General features: G+C 45.3%; 1 protein-coding gene and 1 pseudogene across 2 annotated transcripts; both read right to left on the bottom strand.

Annotated features, from left to right (window-relative positions):
• MSANTD3 (Myb/SANT DNA binding domain containing 3) lies at positions 1–27,783 on the bottom strand. 2 transcript variants are annotated; one of them, XM_037140806.2, is made up of 3 exons: positions 27,648–27,783; positions 12,244–12,694; positions 1–5,050 (listed from the first exon to the last, which is right to left on the bottom strand). In XM_037140806.2, exons 2-3 carry the CDS (start codon positions 12,659–12,661, stop codon positions 4,641–4,643), a joined length of 828 nt encoding a protein of 275 aa, XP_036996701.1. In that variant the 5' UTR covers positions 12,662–12,694; positions 27,648–27,783; the 3' UTR covers positions 1–4,640. The 2 variants fall into 2 exon arrangements, with proteins under 2 accessions (XP_036996701.1, XP_053512522.1); XM_053656547.1 differs by lacking the exon at positions 27,648–27,783 and adding an exon at positions 27,471–27,533.
• LOC119045958 (uncharacterized) lies at positions 24,791–24,904 on the bottom strand (annotated as a pseudogene).

Consider the following 27,783-nt stretch of genomic DNA (forward strand, 5'->3'; position numbering starts at 1 on the left):
ATTTCAAAAGTGCTTTGCTAACAGACTAATCTTCACAACATTCAAGGGAGGTAGATAAGTATTACACCACTTTCACAGATGGAGAAACTGAGGCAGAGATTAGTAAGTTTTGTTGACGGGCATAATCGATGGCACAATTAGGAAAAGAACATGTCGTAGCCACAGATCACTGGCAACCTTTCCCATGACTGCTGAATCCCACCAACACAAGTCATCAGTAATTCTGCCGGTCTAAGGCTACACCTCTCCTTGCTGATACCAGATATTGAATCTGCTGTCCCTTGGCAAGTATTTCGCTCACACACGTTCTCACGGGACTACATCTCTGAAACAGGGAAGAGGGGGATCATTGTAGGTACAGACGGAAGGGGCGGAGAAACAGGCCTGTGAAGGAGGACGATAGAAGGGAAACCAACCCGATATCAAAGTGGGGGCAGGAAAGAACAGGAGGACCACCTGGGAAGCAGCCCAACAGAAAGGACAGTGGCAGCAGAAACTGAGTGTCATTCCCTTTGAAAAGCTCAGACATCCAGAAATGCTATTAAAGGGTAATTCTTAGCAATGACATTACTGAGCCACTCTTTATGGCTTTGCCAGATATAATTATCAGGTCCTTCAGACATTCCCAGGAGGTAGAACCATTCCTTTCTCCTGGTCCAGACTGAGTGTTGACGTGATTGATCTGACACTGCAGAGGCTGCTGACAGCTCAAATGCACACATCCGCCAGGCTGCCTCGCTTCCTCTTTCATCTTTAAAAACAAAATGCATTTTAAGATTCTGCATGCCTGAAAAACTCCCAAAACATTTCCTTAATTTTTGAGGCTTCGCAGGGTAGGATCCCATGTCTGATTTGTGTCAGGGGGCATCCTGGGTATCCATGGGGCTTAACAACCCCTCGCAGCCCATCCTCCTTTAGACAACATCAGATATTTTAAAAAATGAAATTTGTAGATGCCAACTGTCTAGAAAAGAGCTGAAGTGCAAGGTAAAGAAATAACCTTTTCAGCTCTTTCTAGTGTGAAGTCATTATAAGAGATGCTGACTGACACAGCACCAGCTGCAATCGAGGTGATGATGGCAGAGGCAGTACCAAATGAGTGGGGTGACAAGGACCCAGCAGGGAGGGGCTGAAGTCAGATGAACAGGTGAAAGAGGCAGCACAGGCAGCTGAAGAGGCAGGAGTCAGAGCGAAGAGGTGACAGCAGAAGAGGAAATGAGCGGAGGTGCCAGTGTGTTTGAGGCCGAGTGGGAGGCAACTGCACTACTCTGTGTGTGTAGATCTCCCTTAAGACGGGTCAGAGCCAGAAATGCATCCTTTCTTCCATTATGTCAAGAGGCAGGATCATTCTTTCAGGTGTCTAACTTTAAACTTGACCACTTCTCTCCGACAAAAAAATGATCAGCTGCCAAGTCTGACTGATTCCATTTCTGCGAAGCCCTTCACCTTGATGTCCTTGGTTTTGACTGCAGCCTCCTCTCGGTCCTCCTATCATCTCATCCTAACCAGGGCCAAGCCTTCCTACCTCATCTCCCAGACCTCAGTCTTCTCTAAACTCAGTTCTGTCTTCTAATCTGCCTCCTGGAGCACAGTTTTGGTCAGGTTACTGCCCAATATGGAAAGTCCCCATGTTCTCACTGCCTCCCAATTATCTCATCATCTTGACTCTTCAATGGGACTTGGCATCTAGTGAATTTTTCTCTGCTTTACAAATCTCCACCTGCCCAAAATGCCAGCTCTGAAGATTTAGCTTAAACGTCACCTCCTCTGGGAAGCCTTCCTTCAAGTTGCTCTGAGCTACCAAGGCACTTGAAGGCATGCACTAATCAAGTGCATAACAGCTGTGCCCAAGTCTTCCCTTTCCCACTGGGCTGTGTCCATGATTTGGCAGGATGGAGGATGGTGAACTGGGTCAATACTCATGTCAATTCTCCAGAGCACCTACCAAGAAATAATTACTGCATTTCCTTCTCAGGTAAGTAACTGCTTAAAAGTGAAATGAATTGAGATAGACCTGCTCTTGAATGGAGACACTGATCTGGCTCTCAGGATGTGACAAATGCACCGTGCGCCCTGAGGGATGGAGGAGTCAGGTGAAACTATTTTTTTTCGTGTCAAGAGACCTGGGACTGAGGTTCTACTTTGCCATTTCCTAGTCAGGTGGTTCTTCTCTCAGCATTATTTCCTCACTTCTGCGTGACCTCCCACAATTAAGGTTCAAATGAGAAATATTTGGGAAATCTCCCCCAGTGGCTATCAATCCCAATTAGGTATCATAATCCCCTGAAAAGCTGCCAAAAACTATTTTGGACCAGGCCCCAACCCAGGTCAAATGAATCAGAACCCCCTGGGAGCAGGACCCAGTGGGGTTACTTATTAAACACTGTTTCTACCGCATAGCCAAGGTGGGAAATTGCCGTTAGAAACTTATAAATGCCACTACAGTAGAACAAGGCATTTTAGGTCTCTGGCTTAATGATCCTCGATTTGTTCAGTTAAGAATTAGTTTGATGCTTTTATAGTTCCATTATGTGGGTGAGTCCTTTTTGTGTTCTACATTGTTGTTTGTATGCTTAAGAGGTCAATTCTGAGCGAAAAACACCCAGCACAATGCTGCACAAAAAAAGGGACCCAAATTACCTAAAAACAAAGTTGATTTTGTTTTTGAGAAAACATCTGAGGGTCCTCTCCAACCTTGCTACCCGGAAGTGTGGCGACTGGACAAGCAGAACTGGCATAACCTGGGAGCTTGTAAGAAACGTAAAATCTCAAGTGCGTCTCCAGAATCTGCCTCTTCCCGGTATCTCCAGATGGAGCAATAGGTGAAGCAAAGGCAAACTTTTCTCAGTTCACGCCCGTGTCCCCAAGGCGGTGGGACGGCACAGAAGGTCTAGTTTGTCTCCCATAAGCCATTAAAGTTTAGGACTTTATCCAGATGCTTCTTCACTAAAAGGTCCATTTGGTAAAAACTACGGGAAGAACACAAATCCTTACAGCAGGATCCCTACTTTCAAAGAAGCCTAGTCTTCACAGCGTTCCTATAAATAACCAGTTCCTCTATGAGACTTAAAATATGATAATGTACAAATAAATTGATGCCCATTTGTTTTATGCAGTGCTTCAATAATGAGTGTATGTGTATCTTACTGAACGTACAGTCCCTAAGACCCAAATTTCAAAATGATGAAGGAGGGAAGCTTGGCCAGTGCTGTGAACTATGGACCCGAGGCCTTGGATAATGATGATGTAAGCGGCACTCCTTCAAGACTATGCAGACCACACTACAGTCAGGGAGTTGTAGCAAATTCTGAACATTATCTTGACCAACTCCCTCATTTTCTGGAGAGGAAAGAACACAGCCAAGGATTAAAAGGTACCTGAGGTCAGAGAGCGCTGGAGGCAGAACCAAACTCAGAATTCAAGCCCTGACTTTTAGTCCTACACTCCCTGGATAGCCTCTGCCATACCTATTCCTCCTTCCCTGGCACGTGGCCTTGAAATTTCATTCTCAGCAATTGCTGACCGGCCTTGGCACTTAAGTGTCCCCTTTGCTTCTGCCAGATACCGCTAGGCCCAATTTCCAGGGCTGTTTTTAACACTAGGCTACAGGAGAAGCTACATCACAGCTCAACCAAAACACCCATGAATCAATCCCTATTTCCAAATGTATTGGTAATGGATTCTTTAAAAAGCCCAATGCTAACTGCGTGATGTACACTACATAGCAGTACTATTAGCTAGCACCAGAAGCACGGTAAGGGAAGGATCCCTAGGTGGCTAAAGGTTAAAAACAAGGGCAGCTGTTCAGTCAGTAGCACCAAGTAGGGAAAAAACTACAGAGGGAAGGCCCAAAGGGGAGCACAGTGGGAAGGCAGCACCTTCAAAGAACATACACAGTGTGACTATAAAATTGCAAGTCTTTTCTTTTAATAAAACAAACATGACAGAATGTAGAAATCTAAATGAACATTTCTCCCTCCGAGTAGCTACATTCTCAGTTTCAACAAAGCTACCTTTGTGGGCAACATTATTTGAACTCCTCTTTGGAGAAAAACCTTAAAAAGGAAGTTTAGGAGCCACATCAGAAAATATCCTTCCAAATGTCGGGCTGTTTCAAATCAGAAAGTCCACACTCAGAGGATGCCACTGAGTAAATGAACAAGGCGCCGCGGCTCTCGTGGAGGTTCCTAAAGACCTCTGCTGCGTGCGCGACAGCCAGAGAAGCGTGGCGGGGCCTCCCGGGGCGGCCACGTTCCATGGGAGGGCATTCGTTTGGGCAGAAAAGTTCTACTGTCTGTTTAAAAAAAAAAAAATCAGTCACACTCCTTTATAGTCACACTTGCATTTGATAAAAAAAAAATACAACAACGACACTCACACATGGTTCTTGTGTGAATTCTAATTGGGAGACATGACATTCAGAATCATAGCACTCTTGGTGATCATTTTCAGAAGACTATAACAGCTTCTTGGCCATGTAAGAAGGTGCAACTGTTTACCTGAATGTTTTCTTAAATAAGTGACTACTACCACGCTAAGTGTCCTACTTGTAGCTCTTTCACGGGTTACTGACCGCAAGTCCGTGTTCCAGACATTCTTTGCCAACACAGATTCATCACAAGGAAGCCACCCCCACAGTCTTAGGGTGAATTGGGAAAGGGCCGGTTAAATGAGGAGACAGGCCACTCCTTGGTAAAAGTTTGTAGTTTTCTTTCCCAATACATCTTCTTTTTATTGAGAACTTCCATTTTTATCCTGTGTTCCTCCTCTGCCATCTCACACTCCCGCTCTATCTGCTGGATTTTGGCCACATGCACCTCATTCATTTGTATCAGCTGCAGTTGTAAGATGGACATTTGTTGATGGTGTTCTTCCTCATGCATCTTTTTTAAAGCACCTTCCTGAGAGGTTTTGCTCCTGTAGTTTTTATTGGCTGTTATTCTGACAGCTGAACACGAGGGTTCAGGTTGAGAGGTCCCCTCACACACTGGAAAATGTATGAACTCTTTCTCATCATCGCACAGTTCTCTATTTGAAACAGCAAATGATTCTGAAAAACAGTAGCAGAAAACAAATGTTCAAAGATTTTGCAGGCAGAGAGTAAATCATCCTATTTCAACGACAGGGTCCCCCACTACTGGGTGCATCTGAAATAGCATCTGCTTTGGCCTGCATGTGGACAAGGGCCCTTGCCACACCTGACTTTTTAAAAACCCACAAATCCAAAGTAAGTTTCCCTGAAGACGTAATGACAAAGTGTTTCATCGTGTCATTGCTAAAACTGCAGACTACAGGAACAGTGGTCAGCAACAACGCGTATCAAGAACCAATGACCTTGCTACATTGATGTTAGGTTCTGAACTGCAGTGTGCGCAGCTCTGAAAGGGCTGAAGACCACAGTGCAAGGCCAACAGATTCGGTTCTCCCTCCGTCCGACCCCCTTTTCCCACTCTTGCCCAGCCGTGAGGGTGCGTTCCACACCCCCAGGGGGCCATTGCTCTGTTTCCTGGTCACTTCCCTCGCCCTGGATAATTATCTCATAAATGTTTCTCCCTGAGATGTGAGTATCTCCTTGAGATGTGAGTCTACCCTCCCTGGCTTAACTTACCCAGCACACCATTTCTCTTCAGCCTCCCACCTCTGGCTGTGAAGTATTCAGATCCAAAGACACTTGTGAATGTCCCTGTTATGTTACCTGTCCCTAGCACTGACCGATACTTTTTGAATTTTTTGTCCCTCTATTAGTTTCTGAACCATCGCCCTCCCCTGAATTTCCTGCAGCTTCCTCTCTGACTGCATCTTTTTTAATGTCCTTTTGGGGACTCAGACTCTTGTTCCACCAGCCTCTAACTTTTTCGTATTCCCCCAAGTTACTTCTATTTGACTGTTTTCAGTCCACCCTAAGTAACCCTCATAATCCGGTTCTAACCCTCCTTCATCTTTCTTGCCTTACTCTTCAAAATACCCTGTGCACCCTTCAGTCCTACCACAAACTAGTCATTCTTAAAGGCCATGCTTTTCTCCATAATTCTGACTCCCTGCTCCATCGGCCTGCAGTTGGGCTTACCTACCTGTCCCCACAGCTCACCCAAACACACAGCCCTACTCCAGTCTCCCTTCTGCCCCTCCCCTAACTCCTGCTTCACTCGGGATCAATGCCACTTGCTCTGTGGAACCTCAGCTCCCCCCCCCCCTTTCTCTGTACTGACTCTCCTATTACTGTACTTAACACATACAGGGTGGGGGAAATGTAGGTTCACAGTGGTTCATGTGGAAAATAATACAATGACTAATAAGAAATAATACAAGAGTAAACACTATGTTTTGTGTACGCATACCTGTAAACCTACTTCTGCACCCTGTACTAGTATTATTTTGGGACCATCCCGGATTCATTTCTTTTATCCTTGGGACTGCTGACTTTGCCTGGTACACAGTGGATGCCTTGTAAATATTTCCTGGCTGAAGCCTTGAACAAACACGGAAAAGAGCAAACGGATACAAAATGATGCCATTTTCGGTGGTGCCACGTTTGCACCATTGTTTTTATAGGACAAGGAGATTAATATCAATTGGGGAGTTTCAGTAAGGAAACCACCAACTCCTCTAACCCATGGAGCCTCCTTCCTGTGACTCCAAGGCTTTCTTGGGAAGTTTTATAACTTCAATAATGAGAGTCGTCTCCTTGGAGAAAAATGCCATCACTTTATTCACAAGAGTTGGCTACAATATTGTGTCCACTCCTTTATTCCAGAAGATGGGATGCTGGGAATGTTAATGGCTAGTGGGGGAACCTAACTCCTAATCCTCTGTTAACGAAAGGAAAGTGGCTACTGTTGAGACGATTTCATTCCAAGGGGTCAGAGAACAAGCATAACTAACTAGTCCCTCCCTGAGGTTAAAGAAAAAGTAAAAATCTTACTTTTCAAAGAGAAGGTGAACAAAGAGTACTTCTGTGCCATCCAGAGATAATGAAGTGTCTCCCTACGAATCCTTCCCACCTCCAAGGGCTCTGGCCTCGACTCGATGTCCCTTCTTCATGCTGCCGCCACCTCCTGCGCCTACCAGCCTACGTCTGGCAGAGCACTTGTTAAAGCAGGAGGTTTAACTACCTCCCATTCGGGCCCCCGAATACTTTGAAGGCAGAGACCAGCTTGCATTCCTCCCCATAAGGAAGCCAGCAGAGGGCCTGGTACCCTGCTGGGCACGTAGGAAAGGCACAGGGGCTGCACTGGCTGCAGTGGGCCGTACCCCTCCCAACACAGCACAGCCAGGGAGAAAGAGCAGTGTGTTCTGAGCGGCTAGCTGGGGCTCGGGACCAAGGAATGGGAAGCACTTAACACTAAGAATAGGGTCCCTCCGATGTGAGCATCAATTGTAAAGCGGATTACCTCGTCTGTCTCCTTTCTACTCTGAGACCCGAAAGTGCCTTCTCTGAAGACTGGACACGTTAGGTATTTTTTGGTACCTTTAGCCTCTGTTTGCTTTGACTCCATTCCAGAGGCTATGCCTGGGTTCATGCCCTGACAATGGCTCCTCTCTCCCAATATTTAAATGCTCATTTTTATCTCAACGATTCTAGGCTTTGGGGACCTGACGATGATGATAATGATTGACGACAACAGCTACTATTTTACAGGCATTACCTCATGTAACCGTACAATGAACCTCTGAAGGATGTATTATTATAGAAGACCAAGCGCAGCATCCAAAGTCATTTGGCTAGTTCAGAGAACCAGGATTCCAATCCAAGTCTTCATCCTCTCAAAATCCAAGCTCAACTATTACAACACCTAGCCTCTCGCTGCTTCGCCTGCTCAGCTGATCACCTCTGTATCTTAAAATACAGCCTCCAGGTTGTATCCACTACAAGACCATCTATTATTAAGAATATAGATACAGATTCTGAATTTTGATCTCCGAATTTTTCTCTAGAGCTATGAACATAAATACAGTATGTTCATGTCCAGGAGCACAGAAATGACTATATTTTAAAACTACTCTTTTTAGTTTAAATGTGTGGTAACATGCATATCTTAAAGGAGAAGGAAAAAAAGCCAGGCGTCTTGAGAAGCTCTGGCAGAAGCTGGGGCTTACACCTAGAGAAGCCAGACAGAGTATGCATTAACTTTCACACAAATATGAGCTCCAATGAATGGAAGCTAGTGTTTGGGTGGGGAGAATCTTCTCTTAACTGGAGAAAGACTGGCCTGGGAATGGCAGCCTGCTGCAAACACACAGCACATGATCTCTCTCCCAGGAAGAACTAAGCCACCTGCAGCAGAAACCAATGCAATCTTGTGCAAAATGGATATGAGAGCCTAAGGGCTTTCCTGGGACGGGAGAACACAGTCAGGGGAGTGTTCTTCCATTTGGGCAATTCGAGCAAATTTAATATCAGCAGGAAAAACCTACTGTGGCAGCAACAGAAGGGGAAGGAAACTGTGTTCCACCCGAATGCAGCTCTTCTCAACGGGACAGAAGGAGCGGGACTGACTGGGAGAAGGAGTTAAACGAGAGGTGGTGGACGCGCTCCATGGAATACTGTGCACCCACCAAAAGAAACAGATCAGACTTGCACGCTGCAATGGGAACAGATCCTACAAACATCACTCTAAGTGGAAAAAAGCAAGAAAATGGTAGCTATAGCAAGATTTTAATCTATGTAAATTAAAAATATATGTACACAAAAGAGCAGTGCATGCTTTTGAGAACATGGGAGAGAAAACACAACCACATTGGAATGAGTAGGGGACTGAGGAGAAGACGGAGGTGCTGAGTGGGGATAAAGAGGAAATAACTATACAAGCAACACAAAAAGGGGGCTTTTCAAGGGCCGGTGATGCCATCACTGGCAGTAGAGCTGGTCCCCTGCACTTGAGTTCTCGCCCCAAAAGAGTAGGGTTGGATTAAATAGTGGCAGTAGTGGGATTTATAAAGGAACGTTTGTGTTACTTAACTATAGCTTTGAGTACCCATGTTTACATGATTCAAATATAGCTTTATAGTAAATAACAGCATAGGAAATTAAATATAAGTTCTCCTACGATGTTTAAATACTACCTGAAAGCTTAGTTTGCTTAAACAGAGTTGACATTTAGTTATCCTACCCCGCCCTGACCCTTTCCAGCAAATTTTGTGGTTCCCCTGAATTTGTTCTGGGAAACTGCCCCCAAGGACAACCTCACTTGTCTTAAAATGGAAGATAAGTGTCAAAGCCAAATCATCGCACATCATAAATCTGCAGAATATAGAGTGCTTTAATATATTTAAGGGGTAAATATTGGGGCTTTTTGGATGGGAAGTCCAAAAGTACATTCCTAAGTGTTAAACTGTCATTTTAATTTAAAACTACTGTGTTCAAATGCAGATGTGCATTTCAAGGAAGTCGCTGACAAAGCTAATAACACCCAGGACACAGCAGATGAAGTTGGAATCATCTCACAGAGAAAACTGGTTGGAGGGAGGCCTCTAGTGGAACACCGGTTACCGGATCCCAGCCGTTCTCTGAGCACCTCCGTGTGGCACGTGCCCTGTGACGGGTTAGAAGGGTGCTGTCCCACAGAAGTGGAATACGAGCTCCGGGTGCCATTTTCATTTTCACATGCCACATCAGAGAAGTGAAAGAGGTGACACTGGTTGAAGTAAAATAGTTTTAAATCCCATGTGTCTTAACACATTATCAGTTCTACGTGTAATCAATATAAAAATTATTAGTAAGAGATTTTGCATTTCTTTAGGTACTAAGTCTTCAAGATTCAGTGTGTGTATTTAGTTGGCCTGCCTCCATATCAAGGGCTTACTAGCCACATGTGGCGTGTGGCCACTGTATCGGGCAGCAGTGTTAGAGATACTAATGAGAGTAAAACACACACACATAGTGACTCCATGTGTCAAAATACACCCGATTTAATAAGAGCCACAAGCCTAATGCAGGTTTTCAACCTTTTCCCCAGCAGGACCCAGAAGGAATGATGGACAATTCTAGCTTTATTTTCATTTCCTAAAAGTAAGTTAAATACAAAATGAGTGGGGTAACCCCAAAGCTGCCTTAATGCATAGAAGGAGTTCTAGTACCTTATCTACTAGTGTTAATAGATTCCTTTGGACACACTCCCTAACTGACAAAGCCCCCTGGCTCTCCGCCACCCTCCAGAGTTGATCTAGAGACAGAACAGGTAGCCTCTGGCTGTACTTCAGTGATCACCAGCAAAAAGAGAAGTTTCATGTGTCATGTGTACAAGCATCCAAGTTCATATCAGTCTCTTTTACAAGTTAGTGTCTAGCAAACATCACTACAGAAAGGACACTGTGAATCCATATTTATTCCCTTTTAACTGGAAATTTATAAACTGTTGATGACTATATGAATTAATTATACCATTTCCTCCAAAAAGAAAGAGAAAAACACTTATGGGATGAACTTTCTAGATCCTACCCTAGAATTTGAAAATGGGGAAATCAGACTGCCCCCTTAGAATAAGCATGTGATTGGGGGCCTGTGAGAGGCAACCGATCAAGGTATCTGTCGCACATTGATGTTTCTCTCCTTCTCCTTCTCCCTCTCCTCCCTCTAAAAATAAATAAATAAAATGTTTTTTAAAAAAGAATAACCCTATGAAATCAATACCCCACCACAGAGATGAAAGATTTGCAAAGTGAACTGACAGCAGCCCACACCAGCATCTTCCTTGGCAATGAATGTGTCTTAGAACGGAACAACTTGAAAGGCAGCCCTGCTGATTCAGCCCTCGCTCCGTCCTCCAGGACCAGTCCCTTCACTACCTCACAGGGACTGAACGGCTCCAAAGCCAGTATGATAGAGAGTAACGGGCTGAAGCTACAGATATCTCCAAAACAAGAGCACTGTCTATTAGCAGCGGGCCCCATCCCCATAGAAGCAGCAATGAGAAAGGGCAAGACAGAGTTGTCAGTGTCCATACAAGCACTGTTTGGTAGGAGGTACTGTGACTTGAGACTCAAGAATCAAAATTCAGACACAGGGCTGCTACCCTGGAAAACAATGCATGTTATGACCTTAACCACTGTGAGCGCCCAGTAGGCTCCCTAGACTTAGCCTTAGTCAAATGATCAACAAGCAAACTTTTTATGGTAATTTAGATTCGCAGGATAATCTGCCTACAGGAAAAAAAAAATGTGCTAACCAAAATGTTACTCAGTTCATTAGGCTATTTAGCTTTTTCACTCTACACAGGTAACATCTATGACTTTTAATTAGCCAGCCCCCCTAGAGCTCAATCTTTTCTGGGGACACTAATCAGTGAATTTCTCATCCTGCAAACCAAAAATCAGACTTTCCTAGGCAAACGCTTGCTGGGTCCTTAGAGAACCTTCCGAACAGACTTCTGGCCTTCTCAAGAATTATTAAATGTGTCTCCTGCAAACTACAATGAATCTTTATATAAACTGGCCATTCTTATCATAAAAGAGGCAGGAATTATTGGCAATTTATCTATATGCATTTTCCCACCCTCCTTGGGACTGGAGACATTTCAAGAGCCCTTTAAATCCAACCTTTTAAAGCTATGACATACTAGCATTACCTCCTCGATTATATGACAATCTTTTCCTTCTCTAAGAATCCTATATAACATTTTTCTCTTTTCAGTGAAAGTATATTAAAACTAAAATGATTTTTTCCAGAATTTCTTAAGTTCCCAAAGGTGCTACAAACCAAAACTACTTCACAATTTTATAATGGCAGGAAATGCTGGTATTTAATCTGGGCAAATGCTAAATAGCTGTTTGTTCTGTTAGTCTCACAACTTTCCTTAAGTCTGAAATAGTTCACTTTCTTAATGTGGCCTTTTGAATGCACATTATGGGTCCTCAAAAAACATTAAAAAAAAAGCATGAGTGAATGAAACACATCTTCAAACAAACCCACTTTAACATATTTGAGATAGCTCAAGATAAGCAACTAAGGTACTTCATTAACGACAACTATATTAACGTAGCCCCTTAGTTTTCCTTATTCTTCAGTGATAATGGAGCTAAGGAAGCTCTCCCCAAGAGAGACAGCACAAAGACATTAACAAGTGCTTTTGTTTTTATGTACTATGTGACTTGCATGTCCTATGCAATCTGGAGATTTTGAATTGGGAAAGTCAAGTTTGACATGAAAGTTTCTTTTTAATGGAGCCCCTTAGAATTAAGGGTATTAAAATTCAAAGGTGGAACAGGTACCAGCGAGAACACACAGGCCGGGCTCAGGAGCGATACCTGGGGCGGCAGCGTCCGGGTGGTACTCGGCCTCCTCCTCCGGAGGGCCCTGCAGGAAGTAGAGCTGCTCCGGCAGCACGCCCGCGATCTTCTCCTTCCCCAGGCCGTGTGTGCTCAGCAGGGGGCTCACGCTGCGCTTCACCTTCTCTCTCCTCTCATGGGCCATGATTTTTTTGGTCCGAGCCTTGATGTTCTCCCAGCACTTCTTCAGCTGTTTGAAATCCCGGAGCGACACGCTTGGCTGAGAGTTGTACTCGTGGGCCAGCGCCTGCCAGGTCCGCTGCTTGAGCGCAATAGTTCGTGCATCGCTTTTCTTACATTCCAGCACATACTTGTACTTTTCCACTAAAGCAAGCAGGATGCTCTTTTCCAATTCTGAGAAGTATTTGGCAGGTTTTATAATTTCGTTGTTTTGCATTTTCCACTCTATTTCTCCCGGCCGTTAGCGATCCTGTAAAAGGAAATTTGAAACAATAATTAGGAACTCCAGCGATAAAAATGTCAGCGAATCTTGATTCCCGTGTCTGAAAATACAGTAGTACTTTCTTTTCTGTGAATGTTGACTTAGGAGAGTCCCAGGAGAACATTCAGAAGTTTACTAGCAACAGGGTTTTACTTCAAAGATGTTCAAGTAGGTCCTTTGTTGTAAGTCTTGGCCATTCTGAGAATATCAGCAAAAAAAAAAAAGTTAAACATCTTTCGTGGGACTTCAATGTGGAACTCTCATTTGTTTATTTGGTTCGTGCTAGGAGACTGATTATTCCCTGCATTCAGAATGTTACACGGCTTTTCAACTACGAAGCTTCCTCAGAGCTTTGTCACAGCTGAAGACAGAGAAGCCACTGTGTAACCAAATGTAACAGATAATGTAAACACTATCAAGACTTCGGAATCACCCCCAAACGTCTGACATCTCCATCACTATGTGTGTGACCGTGGTGTAACCACGCTCCTGAGGGAGCCTCAGTTTCTCCATCTTTAAAATGAGGGTTTGGAGTCTGTGACCCTTAAAATGTAAAAGCCACTTTTAAAAGTGTGCAATCCTGTGTAAATAAGTTATATCGTTTCAGAGGTGAAAGGGCCTGGGCACTTATAGATTGAGTTCAACACCTTGCTTTTCTTGCTTTCTTTTTGCTGGGCATTTCATAGAAATGGAATAGTACAGTATGACGTCTCTCGTGCCTGGCTTCTTGCACCTAGAATAATGTATTCGTGGTCTGTCTACCCTGTAGCATGTATCAACACTTCATTCCTTTTTATTACCCAATGATATTCCATTTTATGGAGGCAGCACATTCTACATTTATCCATTAATGATTTTTTATTAAGATAAAATTGATGTGTAACATTATATCAGTTTCAGATGTACAGCATAATGATTCAATATTGGGTTGGCCAAAAAGTTCGTTTGGTTTTTTTCCGGACGATGGCTCTTGTAGCACTTAGCTGTCTTTAACTTCATTTGAAACAATTTTGTTAGATTGTATTGTGACAGCTGTCACATCAGCATGCATTTTATAGAAATATCAAAATCGGTGAATTTTTCTTGTAGCCATTTTAATGTTGAAGATAGAAGGAAATATGCAACTTTTTTGGCATATGATGCTTTATTATTTCAAGAAAGGTAAAAATGCAACTGAAACACCAAGAAAATATTTGATTTGTGCAGTATATGGAGAAGATGCTGTGACTGAACAAACATGTCAAAAGTGGTTTACGACATTTCTTGGTTCTATTGATATTTTGACCAAATAACTCTTTGCTGTGGGGCTGCCTTATGCATTGGAAGATGTTAGCAGCACCCGGTTTCTACCCACTAGAAGCCAATAGCAGGAGACGGCCCACATATTCGAAATATCCAAATCAATACAGTTATTGGTGGAAATGAAAAATGTGTCTTTCATTTTATGGAAAAATTACATGAACATTTTGGCCAGCCCTATATGTGTGTGTATATATACATATATATATGTATATATACACACACATATATATTTATATATAGTGAATCACCACTATAAGTCTAGCTAACATCCATCAAACCACACAGCAACAATTTTTTCTTATAATGAGAACTTTAAAGATCTACAATCTTAGCAAATTTCAAATAACCTGTATAGTATTTATTAATTATAGTCACCATGCTGTACGTTACATGCCTAGGTCTTATCTATTTTCTAATTGGAAGTTTGTACCTTTGACAGTCTTCACCCATTTTGCCCACCCTCCACCTCCTGCCTCTGGCAAGTCCATTCTCTGTATCTATGAGTTGTTTTTGTTTTTATAATCCCACATACAAGTGAGATCATATGGTATTTCTCTGACTTATTTCACTTAGTGTAATGTCTTTAAGGTCTATCCATGTTGCTACAAATGGCAGAATTTCCTTCTTTTTTGTGGATGAATAATATTTTATTTTTTATGCATCACATATGTTATATATATTGTATATGTGTGTGTGATATATATGAGGTCTGTCTGGAAAAAAGGCCAGCCGTTGTTAATATAATGAGATCAGTTTGTGTGACATCGACGTAACCTGGCAGCCAAGGAGAGTGGACTGGAATGAGTATGCATGAACAATGACGACTTCACTGTACTAGTCAGTAGGGGCAGTAGATGCTGTTGAGTGACCTTGTGTACTGTGTGGCTGTTACATTCAAAATGACTGCGCAAGTAGAGCAACGAATCTGCATCAAATTTTCTCTTAAGCTTAAACATTCCTCCATGGAAACTATTCGGACAATTCGGGAGGCCATAGCTATGGGCAACTGGTGATTGGCAGCTTCATCACAACAAGGTGCCGACTCATGTATCACATCTCGTGCAGGGTTTTTTGTCAAAACATCAAATCACCCAGGTGACTCAGCCCCCTCTAGAGCCCAGACATGGCACCCCACAACTTCCGGCTTTTCCCAAAACTAAAATCACCTTTGAAAGGGAAGAGATTTCAGACTGTCGATGAGATTCAGGAGTGTACAACAGGGCAACTGATGGCAATTGGGAGAACTGTGTGAGTTCCCAAAGGTGCCTACTTTGAATGGGACTGAGGCATCATTGTCCTATGTACAATGTTTCTTGTATCTTCTTCAATAAATGTCTCTATTTTTCATATTATGTTGGCTGGATACCTTCTGGACAAACCTCGCATATATTATATGTATCACATTTTCTTTATCCCTCTTTTCAATCGAGGAAACCAGGGGCCAGTAAAGTGAACTGTATTGCCGAACATCACAAAGATGGCTACTGGAAAAGTCAGGAGCTTGGACTGTCCTAATAGCCTGGTATCCTTTTTTCTCTTAACATAGCATATAGCTATTTTTTATTCTGCATAATCCTTTAAAGTCTTTGTTAATATATTAGGAGTTATCAATTATATACTTTTTAAAATTTTAAAATAATATTACATTTTCTTTATCACTTTTAAAAGAGTTTTTTAAAGATTTTATTTATTTTTAAATAAAGAGAGGGGAAGGGAAGGAGAAAGATCGGGAGAGAAACATCAATGTGTGGTTGCCTCTCATGTGCCCCCCCCATTGGGAACCTGGCCTGCAACCCAGGCTTGTGCCCTGACTGGGAATCGAACCAGCGACCCTTTGAGTCACAGGCCAGCACTCAATCCACCAAGCCACACCAGTCAGGGCATTTTCTCCATTGTTATTATTGAAGTCTACATACCTTTTCATTTTAATAAAAATTATATATATTTAACGTACCTAAATCCAATTTGATAAACATATAATAGTAAAATGATTACTACATTCAGGATAATTAACACATTGCCTCACACGGTTAACTTTCCCATGTGTTGGGAACACCTGAAGGTCCGCTCTCTTAACACATGTCCAATATTGAACACGGTGTTGCTAACTACCGTCATCATGCCTGCATCCAGCTCTCTAAACTTATCCATCCTACGTAACTGCACTTTTGTTCCCTTGGACCAACATCTGCCCCCACGCCCTGTCCCTGGTACACACACTCTTCTCTTCTCTGCTTCTATGAGTTCAAAGAGTCTGGCGTTGTTAGTGTCCCTTCACTTGGACTCTCACCTCGGGTGACTCCATACAAGCATGGCTCCCTTAGGTCATCATGCCCTCTCCTCCCAGTGCAGAGTCAGCATCTTCCACACAATAGGTGCTTAATAAATGTCTTATCCTGCTGAAATTCTGCGTGTTTTTGGACCTCACACTTTTCTCACGTCTTTTAACCACAGGAAGCTCCCTACGAAAGTACTCTCTCAAACACATTATGGCAAGAATGTCACCCAGCAGCAGTGAATGCAGCAATAAAAGCAGCCGCTGCATGTTCCCGTTCGTGGAAAGGGCCAGCAAGCCCCGGCCCTTCTGTTCACTGAGCCTCTGATTTCTCAGAGTAACAGAAAAGCATCAAGACAGCGACAGCACAGTCCATTTAAAACCAGAAAACCCATATCAAAAGAATCAGGAACTAACTTGAAAGGAGTCCCGTGGGCCAAAGATGGGACGCCTGAACACCAACAAGGGTGAGGAGAACACACAGATGCAATAAATTATTCTCTTGATCTTCCTGTGTGTTTGAAAAGTTCCATAACAAAAAGTCAGGGATGAAAAATGGCTGTGGCCTTTAAATTTACAGTACACTAGTTTAAAATCACACTTTTACAAGCCAGCTATGCACATACTGTGCCTGGGGAGGGGTTACTGTGGATGTGAATTCCTGAATAGCTGCAGACGTGAGGCCGGAGGGGCATTGGCCAGGCCAGAAAGCCTTGAGATTGAGGCCAAGCAGTGTGGGTTTTACCTGAGGGCAGCAGAAGCTGGCTGGAATTGCAGTATTCCCCAAACTACAACTTATTAACACATATCCCCTACACTGTATCTCTTCTGTATTGTCTCTATCTACCAAGATGTTTATGACTAAAGTCACTTTCCATAATTTTTATTATGAAATCAATAGGTATACTGAATGGTCTTAAGCTACACAGTCCCCACAGCAGACTCTGAGCTGACCTTCCATCCAAACTCCTCTGGCCCAGGACATGTCAATATGCCTACCTTTCCTTCTGTCCCCATTCTTCAAAAAAATTTTTTATTTATTTATTTTTAGAGAGAGGGGAAAGCAGAGAGGGAGAGAAACATTTATGTGTTAGAGAAACATAGATTGGTTGCTTCTCAAACACTCCCAGACTGGGACCCGGCCAGCAACCCAGGCATGTGCCCTGGCTGGGAATTGAACCAGCAATCCTTTGATTTCCAGTCTGGTGGTCAGTCCACTGAGCCACACCAGCCAGGGCACCTCAACTCTTTTTAAAAATCACTGCTATAAGGTTTGAGAATCTGATACACAAATGAAAAAGATATTGTGCCTTGTTTTCTTCTATTATAGATAATGCAATTTTATATATTTCATAAATATGTAACATGTTTATAATGTTATACATTTATATTTTATATATGTAATTTTTTCCTTTGATCATTTCTTTAAGATAAATTCCTAGAGGAGGAAGGGCTGACACAAAAGATGCAAACACTAAAGACTTTTGCTACATCACCATCTGTCTTCCAGAAATGGGTACCAATTTACATTGCTACTAATAGCATACCAGCCTGTCTATTTCCCCACTTCACTTACCCCTTGCTGTTAACATTTTTAAAAATCTGTGCCAACCGTGGAGGTGAAAAATGTCACTTTTTTGTTTAATGATATATGAATTCCAACTCTCAGGAAAATAAGCCACACTCTGACTGAACCAAGTCCTTGCTGTACTTGGTGAAATTCAAATGGCGGTAATTAGTTCCAAGCAATTTAGTATTTCTTCCTCACAATGTGTGCAGTACCACTAGCTGCCACCAGGTGGTGGTGGGCTCATGGGGAGTCGAAATTCGCAAGAGATCTTGCCTTAAGTGTGGCCAGTTGAGTCTCTAATAACTGCGATAATAACAGCAGATAACTTTTTTTAAGGTTTAATTTATTCTTATTCAAGAGAGAGGGAGAGAGAGAGAAAAAGAAACACGGATGCTGCCTGCTAAAACACTCCCCAACCATGGATCTAGCCAGCAACCAGGCATGTGCCCTGATGGGGAACCAAACCCGCAACAGCCAAACCCGCAACAGCGAGGCAGCCAAATGAACCCTGCTGGCCAGAGCAACAGCAGATAACTTTTACTGAGCCGTACATAGTGGGTCAGGCACTACACTAAGTGTTTAATATACAGTATATCATTTAATCCTTCCCCAAATAGCTCCTGAGAGCACCATTTGTTACACTACAATATTTTGTTTAAAAAAAAAAAACAACCTTTATTAAGGTACCAGAAGAAATTATACAACTGTTCTCAAAAGCAAATGCTCAGATTTACCAACACCTGGGGGCCATTAATAGCCTATTAACTAAACAGTTATTTAATCACCAGCTAAGTAAATCCAGAGTTACCAATTTACTTTGCTTAATTTTGTAGAACAGCAGGCCTCCCTGGGCCACGTGTTTGCACTCTGCGGGGCTATAAAGGGATTCTGGTGTGAGCCCGTGTGCCCCAAAGGCCCCCGTGGATTCCCACAAACCTCAAAAGTAGGCTGTTTATCTCCACTAGCCAATTATTATTCCTATTTCCCAGGTCAGAAAAGTGAGGCTCAGGGACTTGCCGGTGGTCACTCAAATATTAAGTAGAAGGACCAGGATTCCAACCCAGGCCTTACTCCAATGCCCTGCTGCCCTCCGCTCTGCTTTGCCCTCTCTTTTCAGAGCTAGTGGCAGCCTCTAGTGCCTTTGCTCAAATTACATGTCAAATTCCAGAGCAATCTAACTGTCATCAGGGAAAGGTCCCAGGATAGAGCAGCTTGGGGAGAGCTGTGCCCGCTTCTGTCTCACTGTGTTCTGTGGCTCTTCCTCTCCCCTCTCTTCCCCATCACCTCCTCCCTCTGAGTCTTCAACCCGGGGCTCTTAGTCCCCCACCCCCCACCCCCACCCCAGTGTACCTCCCTCACTCCAATCAGGGCTCTGAAATGATTTCCGATGTTGATCTGATAAGAATGGACGTTTGAAAAGTAACTGTAAAGATAATCTGGAGCTTTAAAATGGTCCCCCCGCCCCCCTTGAAGGGAATGCTGACATTGTGCTTGAGCACTTGGCTGACAGCCTTAAGAAAACAAGCATGTCCCAAAGGGATCCCCAGTAAGAGCTCAATTCGAGGCTAGAAAGCACATTCTAGCTGAAAACGATTCAGCATTGTCCGTGATGGGTTATAGACGACAACATAAGAAGCCTTCCCTGCTGCATCAGCTTTTATAAGGGAGACTGGCCTTACCTGCCCCCCAACCCCGCTCAGTACAGATCATCTTTTTCGTCTGCAGTTCTGCCACACACAGTGCCACCGCTCCCCACATAGTTGTACTCCAGCAAGCGGCCCAGTGATCCCCATCCCGTGGGCCTCCGGCAAGCATTCAATGAATGAATACATTCTGATACAGGCGTAAAACTGCCTGCTAGGCACAAAATGAGGATCATGCACGATAAAGCAGTCAGTGCACGAAAAACTGCATTAAAGTAAAAATGGTCAAATAAAATAGCAAAATCTGAATGCAATGAAGCTCCCCCATGGGCTAGGCAAAGACCCATAGACAGGACAAAATAAAAAAGCACAATTCCAGTATGATAGAAGCACCGAAAGGGAAGAATAAGCACAATGCCTAAACACTAACATTGACTAAACCACCAGAAGATTGTAATAAGTTCATTTAACTTTAACATCCATCTAATACAAAAAAACGTTCGTTACCCCCCCCCCCCCAAAAAAAATTTGTATGTTGAAGCTTTAATTCCCATCCATAGCAGCTGTCTTGGGAGATTGGACCTCTAAGAAAGTAATTAAGGTTAAATGAGGTCATAAGGCTGGTTGGAGATTAGTGACCTTATAAAAAGGGACCCCAGAGAGCTTGCTCTCCCCTCAACCCTCCCCAGGGCTCAGAAAGAGAGCATGTGAACACACAGAGAGATGGCAGCCACCTACAAGCCGAGAGCAGAGGCCTCAGAATAAAACCTACCTTGCAGGCACCTTGATCATGGACTTCCCAGCCTCCAAAAGGGGGAGAAATGCATTTCTGTTGCATTTTTGTTGCAGTTGAAGCCAACTAGTCCACAGAATTTTGTTATGGCAGCCCAAGCTGACTCATACGCCATCCCATGATATTTTAAGTCCATGAAGGGTCAAACTAAGTCCCAAAATTTAAACAAAGACTAGAGAAATTTGGCCAGATTTTACTTCTACTTCCCTTCCTGGAAAAGGGAGTCCTTCGAAGTCAACACTGAGAAGGGAAACCAGGATTGAAGATCCGTGATGTTGAGACCTTGGAGAGATGTCAGGACTTTCATGAGCTGCTGCTTTTAAGCTGAAGTGAAATGAACCAAAGAACCAGATGCAGAAAACCTGGGCTCAAGTCCCAAGGTCAACACTCACCTAGCCGTGTTACTCTGGGCAAGCCAATTAACCTGAAACTCTTCATCAGCAAAATGAGATTAATACCACTGCTCTGCCTTATTCCCTCTGCACCAATGTCCTGCAGTGGAGGGCAAAGAATAAGCATAGACTAGAGCTTCAAAAAACATAGTTCTTTCCACCCCTCCCATCCATATTAAACTGCCTACAGTTGGGCAATTGTCTTGAGTTTCGTCTCAAAAATAATTGCCTTCCTCTTCTCACCAGAAGCAGGAGACACAGATGGGCATTTCTTTAGACGTGATGGGATGTGAAACCACAAAACGCAATATCCAGAAAAACCCGCTGGCGACGCCATGCACTGCATAGACTATCGGTCGTTTCCCATCGTGACTGCGTGGCTGACAGGAGCTGCCGCTGCCTGCTACCCCTGCCCAGTGCCGAAAGACAGTAACGCAGTGCAGACCACTAGGCCCAGGAAAAGAGCAAAATTCAAAATTGCAAATATGGTTTCTACTAAGTGAACACTGCTTTTTCACCATCATAAAGTAAAAAAAAAAATCCTAAGTTGAACCTTTTAAGTCAGGAACCAACTGTAGATGCAAATACTTACCGGCTCTTTTATTTCATAAGCACACAATTCAACGAATATGTAATAAACCCCTGCCAGAGGCTCAGGGTGTTCCTAAAATATGTGGGAGATACAAAGACAGGCGGAACCCCGCAGTCTGGAAGCAGCGCTGGCGTGCATGAACTAGTCACTGAAACAACAGGCACGCTGAAAGAGCCGTCATAATGGAGGACGAAGCGTGTTGGGTGTTCAGAGGGGAGAAGAGGTTATTTGCGTTCTTGATGACAAGAGGACATTTGAGCTAGACCTTTAAGAGTGTATAGGATATGAAGAGAGAGGGTTGAAGGAGATCATTAAGGTAAATAATTGATGACAACGGGCCTGGACTCTGAGTGGCAAGGATGTTAATGGAAAGGAGGCGGTGCAGACCAGAGACCGTTTCAAAGCAAGAAACGACCGGGACGTGTGTGTCCACACGAGGGTGAGGGGTCAAGAGAAAGCAGAGGCAGAGAGGATACTGGAGGATGAGCCGAGCACCAAATGTGCGACGCCAGAGAGAGGAGTATTCCTTAAGACCAAGGAGCTCCAGGTCCAATGAAGGCAAACAGAACACAGCAGACTGTGGACAGGCTGGTGACAAGGCAGTGTGATGAGCACAGTGACAGAGATATGCCCAAGGCCACTAACCCAGGATCCCGAGAATCGAGAAGAAGAACCTTAATTCCTGTTAGAATAGATTGGCGTTAGGATTAGCACTAGCCCAGAGCGGGGCCACGAGTTGGGAAAAGACTGAAAAAGGAAAGCGTACAAAAATAGTGGGTGAGTGGCAGGAAATGTGGGGCCCATTCCCTGAAGGAAACCTGGCAGAGGTCGAGGGCGATCAATTTGCTCAAAAGGGATGAAAGACACTTCCTGTCCTGGACTCGTTGACTCGGTCTCCTGGCTCAGCACCCCCCAGTGACCTTTTCTGGGAGCAGCACAGATCCTGACGTGCTAAAACTAAAAAGAAACTTCAGTCCAATCCTCTCACTTCACAGATGAGGAAACTGAGGCTCAGAGCAAGACAGGAGTCTCCCTGGGGCCCTCGTAACAGAGGAGGGGCCTAAAAGTGAAACGACATCATTCAGTTTAACCCTGGCCTCCCATCTCCTCTTTGGAGGCTTCTCACTGTCGAGACGCCCTTTTGCTAGTGAACCTCCTGCCTTCGCCCTTGCCCACCATCCCACTGGAAAACTCAAGGGCACCGCTCTCAACTCTGACATTCATTTCGTGATGGCAAACAAGTCCTCTTGCCTCCCTGTCAATTTCTCATCTCTAAACTGTCAAGGTAAAGGGAATGTTCTCTAAAGTCCCAGCTACGGCTGGCAGTCCATGTTAGCCCCAGTGCAGGCCCAGTTTTTCTGCTACCCAATTTCCACTTCTATGCCAAATAAGCATAGATGGCATTTTCTGATGATTTCTGAGGTTAGTGGAACTACCAGCCAAGGAAGGAGAACACTGCAACTGAATAAAGTGACCGACCTCAGCACTTCAGACGATTTAAGGCCCGCACCCAGGTTTAACTCTGTAGGTTAAGTAGTTCCAGGTGAAATCTCTAAAGCAAGTGATGAGGTCTCCTGTTCACTACCATCGCCCCAGCCCCCTGAAGAGTGCCTGGTACACCATAGGCACTCAACAAATATTTCTGGGATATATGTTAAAACGAACCTGATGGTCATTTGCATTTTTTTAACCAATTATATGTAGATGTTCTGCTATCTCAAATGTCTCCTCCCATTCACGAACTAACCAGGCCCGACCCTGCTTCACACCCGAGAAAAGAAGAGATTGGGCGTGCTCAGGGTGGTAGGGCCGTAGACTTAAATGTCTCCTTTCATAAAGGGTTTATCGTAACAAAAAGTTCCTGGCTTCTTCTTGTAAATACGATTACAGCGTGTGCCAAGTTTTAAGAGCTCCACTACCACTCGGCTGCCTTCGCAATGTCATTTTGTGCAGAAGAGAAATCAGACACGACTGTTCCTGTGCACGCACCTGCCTGCGCCTGCCCCCGAATGTTCAGCCCTGGCTCCCCAGGACGGGCTCACCTAGGCCTCGCGTCTTCTTTCCTTCAGAGGGCGCTCGTCTGAACCCCTAGCACAGAACTTGCTTCCTCTACCGAGCCGCCTCCTCTTCCCCTTCACCACCCACTCCAGGCGGCCCTGTAACTTGGCAGTGTTTATTTTTACCATCTGTGTCTGAGTGTGACTGTGAGCAGAACCAGCCTGTGTTTAAGTCAAGGGCTCCCACCTCCCGTCCTTCTACCCCCACAGCTCCCCTCTACAAGCCCAATGAGGGTTCGTAGAAGTTCTGACCCCTTCCTTCCCCTCCCCCACGGCTCCATCCTGGGAAGCATCTCCCCACCCCCACCCCGGCTTCTCTGAAATTCCCAGGGCATCTTGATTGAAGTACCCTCCCCTGAAAGTACTTTTGTAACACAGAAAGTCCCCTGTGTAGGTGTTCCCACTCCAGCCTGTGCCTCTTCTCCGAGGACTCGCTCTGCTACTCCCACCACTTCAGCAGCGACCGTGGGTCAGCCCTCACATCTCTCGGCCAAGGGCCCCAGGGGCCGACCTCTTCCTGCAGCACTCAGAGTTACCCTCACTGCAACCTCTTCGCATCCTCTGTGAGCGAGCTCCTGAGGCCTGCACTACGTCTTACTAGTATCTTTTGCCCTCAGTAGATCCTCAGCGTGGGTTCAAAGGAAGTGAGGGTGCCAGGCTCCTCCTCTGTCTTCAGCGCCACCCACATCTGCAGTTGTCAACCAGCCACCTCTCTCTAACCAGCCATCATGGGCACAGCAGAAAGCTCCAAGTCTTCATAGCTAAAAGAAAATTGTTACTTGACCTCCAAAGATCCTGACTTCTGATTTTAGCCACATCAACTTAGCTTCTCAAAGCAGAAACCACAACACGCTCTTTATTCACATGTAACCCATCATCAACATCTACTATGTTTTAGTTCAACACCTATCTCTTCTCCCACATTCTCACCACCCGTGTCTGACCTCCCAAACTTCCAGCCCCTCTTCCATGCAGCTACCAAAGAGATCTTCCTAAAACACAGTGATCACGCCACGGTCCAGGCTGTAAACCTCTGACACCTCCCCGACTGCCTAAGGGATAAAGTCCAAACTCCCCACATGACCCTCCAGACCTCCCCAGCTCCGCCCCCCACCCCCCCAGCACTGCACGCTCTTCACATCCCACCCCACCCTCCTCCTACACTTTTCAACCCTGCCAGACCCAACTCACCCTCATGCCTTTGAACCTGCTGTGTTTTCCTGCCTCCAAATATGAGCTTCCTCTGGCTGGAACCCTTTATTCTAAGGCCCACCAAGGGCTCGTATTCATCCCTCAAAGTCCAACCCCTGTGTAATTTTTGTGAAACCTTCTTCAACGAATGCTCGAACTGTTATGTTTACTCTATTTATAACACCTTCCTTCTGAAGTAACTTTGAGGCAGCTTACAAACTATGCCCACACTGCAACTATATATATATATATATTTTTTTTTTTTTAACACTGTCTAAGTCTATACAACAGCTTGTCTCATGGAGGAGAGAGCGCCGGATAGGTTAGACTCTGTTGCTATAGCAAGCTCAAATTGTGTCAGACAGTGCAACTAGATATTTCTTAAGGGAGAGAATATCAAAGCAGAGACAAGACACGGGTGAAAAGCGACAGAAGCCAGGAGTAGCGCAGTGATCAGAACCTCTCTCATAAGGTCTTATGCTCATCTCGTTGGTGGGAGACTAGCCCCGAGTTTTCCACCCAGAATGTGTCAGTGACTGCTCCGTGAGCTGGGTGCTGGCTGTACTCGGCTGCAGCAGCACTTCCCACATTTCTTGTGATTTGCTCTTGCGTCCGCTGCTCTCACTGGACTGGCAAATTTCTAAGGGAACACAGGACTCCTGACTCATCTTTGTGACCCTAGTGTGAAGCACGTGACTCCGCACACAGTTGGGGCTCGGCAGACATTCATGGAATGAGTGTCACCATGGACAGAGAAAAGGGTAGTTAGTAGTGCTTATGGAACTTCCTACCAAGCAATTGGAAAAAAAAAAATGTTTTAGCCTCACAAAAACATTACATGGCTGAGAAGTGGCAGAGCTAGATTTGAGCCCCTGACTGTCTCTCCAAAGCACCGGCTCTTCCCACTGTGCGTGCTGCTTCTCAACTTTACCATCATCGTGCATCCAAATGTCCCCCTTTTCAAGCCTGGTTTTAAAATCACCCTTTTGCTGAGCCGGGGGCGCTCAGTTGGTTGGAGCATGGTCCTGTACACCATAAGGTTGTAGATTTGATTTCTGCTCAGGGCACATGCCTAGGTTGCAGGTTTGACCCCTGGTCACTTGTGGGAGGCAACTGATCGATGTTTCTCTACTATGTTTCTATCTCTCCCCCCTTCCTCTTTCTCAATAATCAATAAACATATCCTCAGGTGAGGATTACAAATAAGTAAATAAAACCGCCCTTCTCTAAGAAACCTTTCCTGATCATTCAGGAGAAAACTGAGCCCGCCCAACTCCAACCTCTGCCAACACTCAAGTGAGAAACGTGTCACAAACGGGGAGAGGAAAGGGTGCCTCCCCGGGAGATGGGAGCTGAGCAGGCTGCTTAGACGTTCTGCAGACAGTGTCTTCTGCAGACAGTGTCTTCTGCAGACAGTGTCTTCTGCAGACAGTGTCTTCTGCAGACAGTGTCTTCTGCAGACAGTGTCTTCTGCAGACAGTGTCTTCTGCAGACAGTGTCTTCTGCAGACAGTGTCTTCTGCAGACAGTGTCTTCTGCAGACAGTGTCTTGAAGCCCTTGGCTTCTCCCTCTACTCCCCAGCGCAGAACTAGGCCTACCCGCCTTTCTTTTCCTTCTTCAGCTTTTCCCCCCGTTCCAGACTGAATCCCCAAATCATCTCCTCAGGCCTACTCGTCTCTAACCAGGTGGGCGGTGTTCAAAACACGCTCATTCATTACATCTGTTAGGTCTCTGTCATTATTTTTGAACATGTCCTATCAAACTTTAGGATTGATGAGCCTCCCAATCTCCTCAAATACATTCAAAGTATTGCAGAAATGACACGAGAAGAGACAATGATGTTGCAGGAGGCCCGATCACTTGCTTTCAACCTATCTGAACACTGTTGGGGTGGCCTGGGAGAGAAAAGAGAAAAAAACCTGTGTTTTCACCCCAGCATGCCCCCCACCTCGCCTCCCCCAAAGCAGGCTGGATGGAATCCTGGTCCAGAATGTTGCTGAGGTGGTGGACCCGGGGCCCTTCCTGCGCTTCAGAACTTCAGAATCCTTCCCTCCCCCCTCCCCCCACCCCACGCCTTGCCTCTTTCTGGCCCCCAACTCGCACAGCAGCCCTCAGTCCTAACTCAGGAACTATGTTTTTGAATTACCATTCAGCAATGTCCTTGGTGACACAACAGACTTCTCGGACATGCTGAAATGCACACTCCTGACCCTGATACTACCTTGCCTCTGGTTTTAATGTGTGACAAATATATCCCTACCTCCCATAACCACTCTCCTGGTACTGCAGGGGCATTCGACATCTTAAACGTTACCACACCTAAGGAACAGCCCACCTTCTGAACCAGAATAGGGAGACTACATTCTTCAGTCCTACTCCTAAATGAAGATTATTCATGTAATTTACAGTAGCTACATCATAGCGCCATGTGATGATTTAATTAGAGAACTCATTCCAACTGTTTAGTACTAGGGCCTGGAACACAGAAAGTGCTCAAATTTAGTTATTATCCTTTATACACATTCTTTGCATACGTTCTCTCCCACAATAACACCTGGGGCATTACACCCCGCACTCCCACCCCACCGCACCCCCTTTACAAAAGCAGAGCCAAGGCTCGGAGTCAGGGAGCTCTCCCAAGGTCAGGCGGGCACCGGGCACAGTTGTGATACTCGGCCCTTGGCCACCGAATGAGGGACCCCTCCCACTGCATCCTGGATGGAACACAAGGGGTCTTCAAGGAAATAAGTGTGGAAAAACGAGCACAGTGCCCAGCGTATAGTGGGGAGCCCGGAATGACGGTAAGATCGAGGCACTGAGGGTCACATGGATTCCTCCCAAGCGGCTCCCCAGGCCCAGGGCTCCAGGTCCCCTACCCCGAGCGCGCCACTGAACCCCCTCGAGGTCCGCGCCCCGGGGCTTTGTACGCCGCAAGTCGGCCCCACTCACCGAGTCCCTTCGCAGAGCGCAGAGGCGGCCGCCCGGCCTGCAGGACAGGGGTCGCTGCGGCTCGGCCCGGAAGCCCGCCATGCCTGCCCGCCGTCCCCTCACGCCCGGCCCGCGCCCCGCGCCCCGCACCCGCGCCACCCTCCCCGCCGCGGCCCTCCCAGCGCGGGAGCCTCCTACCTGCAGCGGCGGCGCGGCGGCCGCGGAGACTTGGGGAGGGTCGGCGAGGAGCGCGGGCGCCCTGGGCTCCGATCGCAGGCTGGGCCGCCGGGAGGGCCGCGGGCTCGGGGAGCGCCGGGAGGTGGCGGCGCGCCCC

Source organism: Artibeus jamaicensis, unplaced genomic scaffold (genome assembly GCF_021234435.1).
Source record: "Artibeus jamaicensis isolate MK-2021 breed Jamaican fruit bat unplaced genomic scaffold, CSHL_Jam_final scaffold_1964, whole genome shotgun sequence".
Taxonomy (NCBI): Eukaryota; Metazoa; Chordata; class Mammalia; order Chiroptera; family Phyllostomidae; genus Artibeus; species Artibeus jamaicensis.

Bases quoted from the DNA above. Each gene is read 5' to 3' on its own strand.
- MSANTD3 (XM_037140806.2), bottom strand. From the start codon at position 12,661: ATGCAAAACAACGAAATTATAAAACCTGCCAAATACTTCTCAGAATTG. The intron at 5,051-12,243 runs GTATCGCTCCTG...ACTGTTTTTCAG, and splicing joins CCCGGACGCTGCCGCCCCAG to AATCATTTGCTGTTTCAAAT.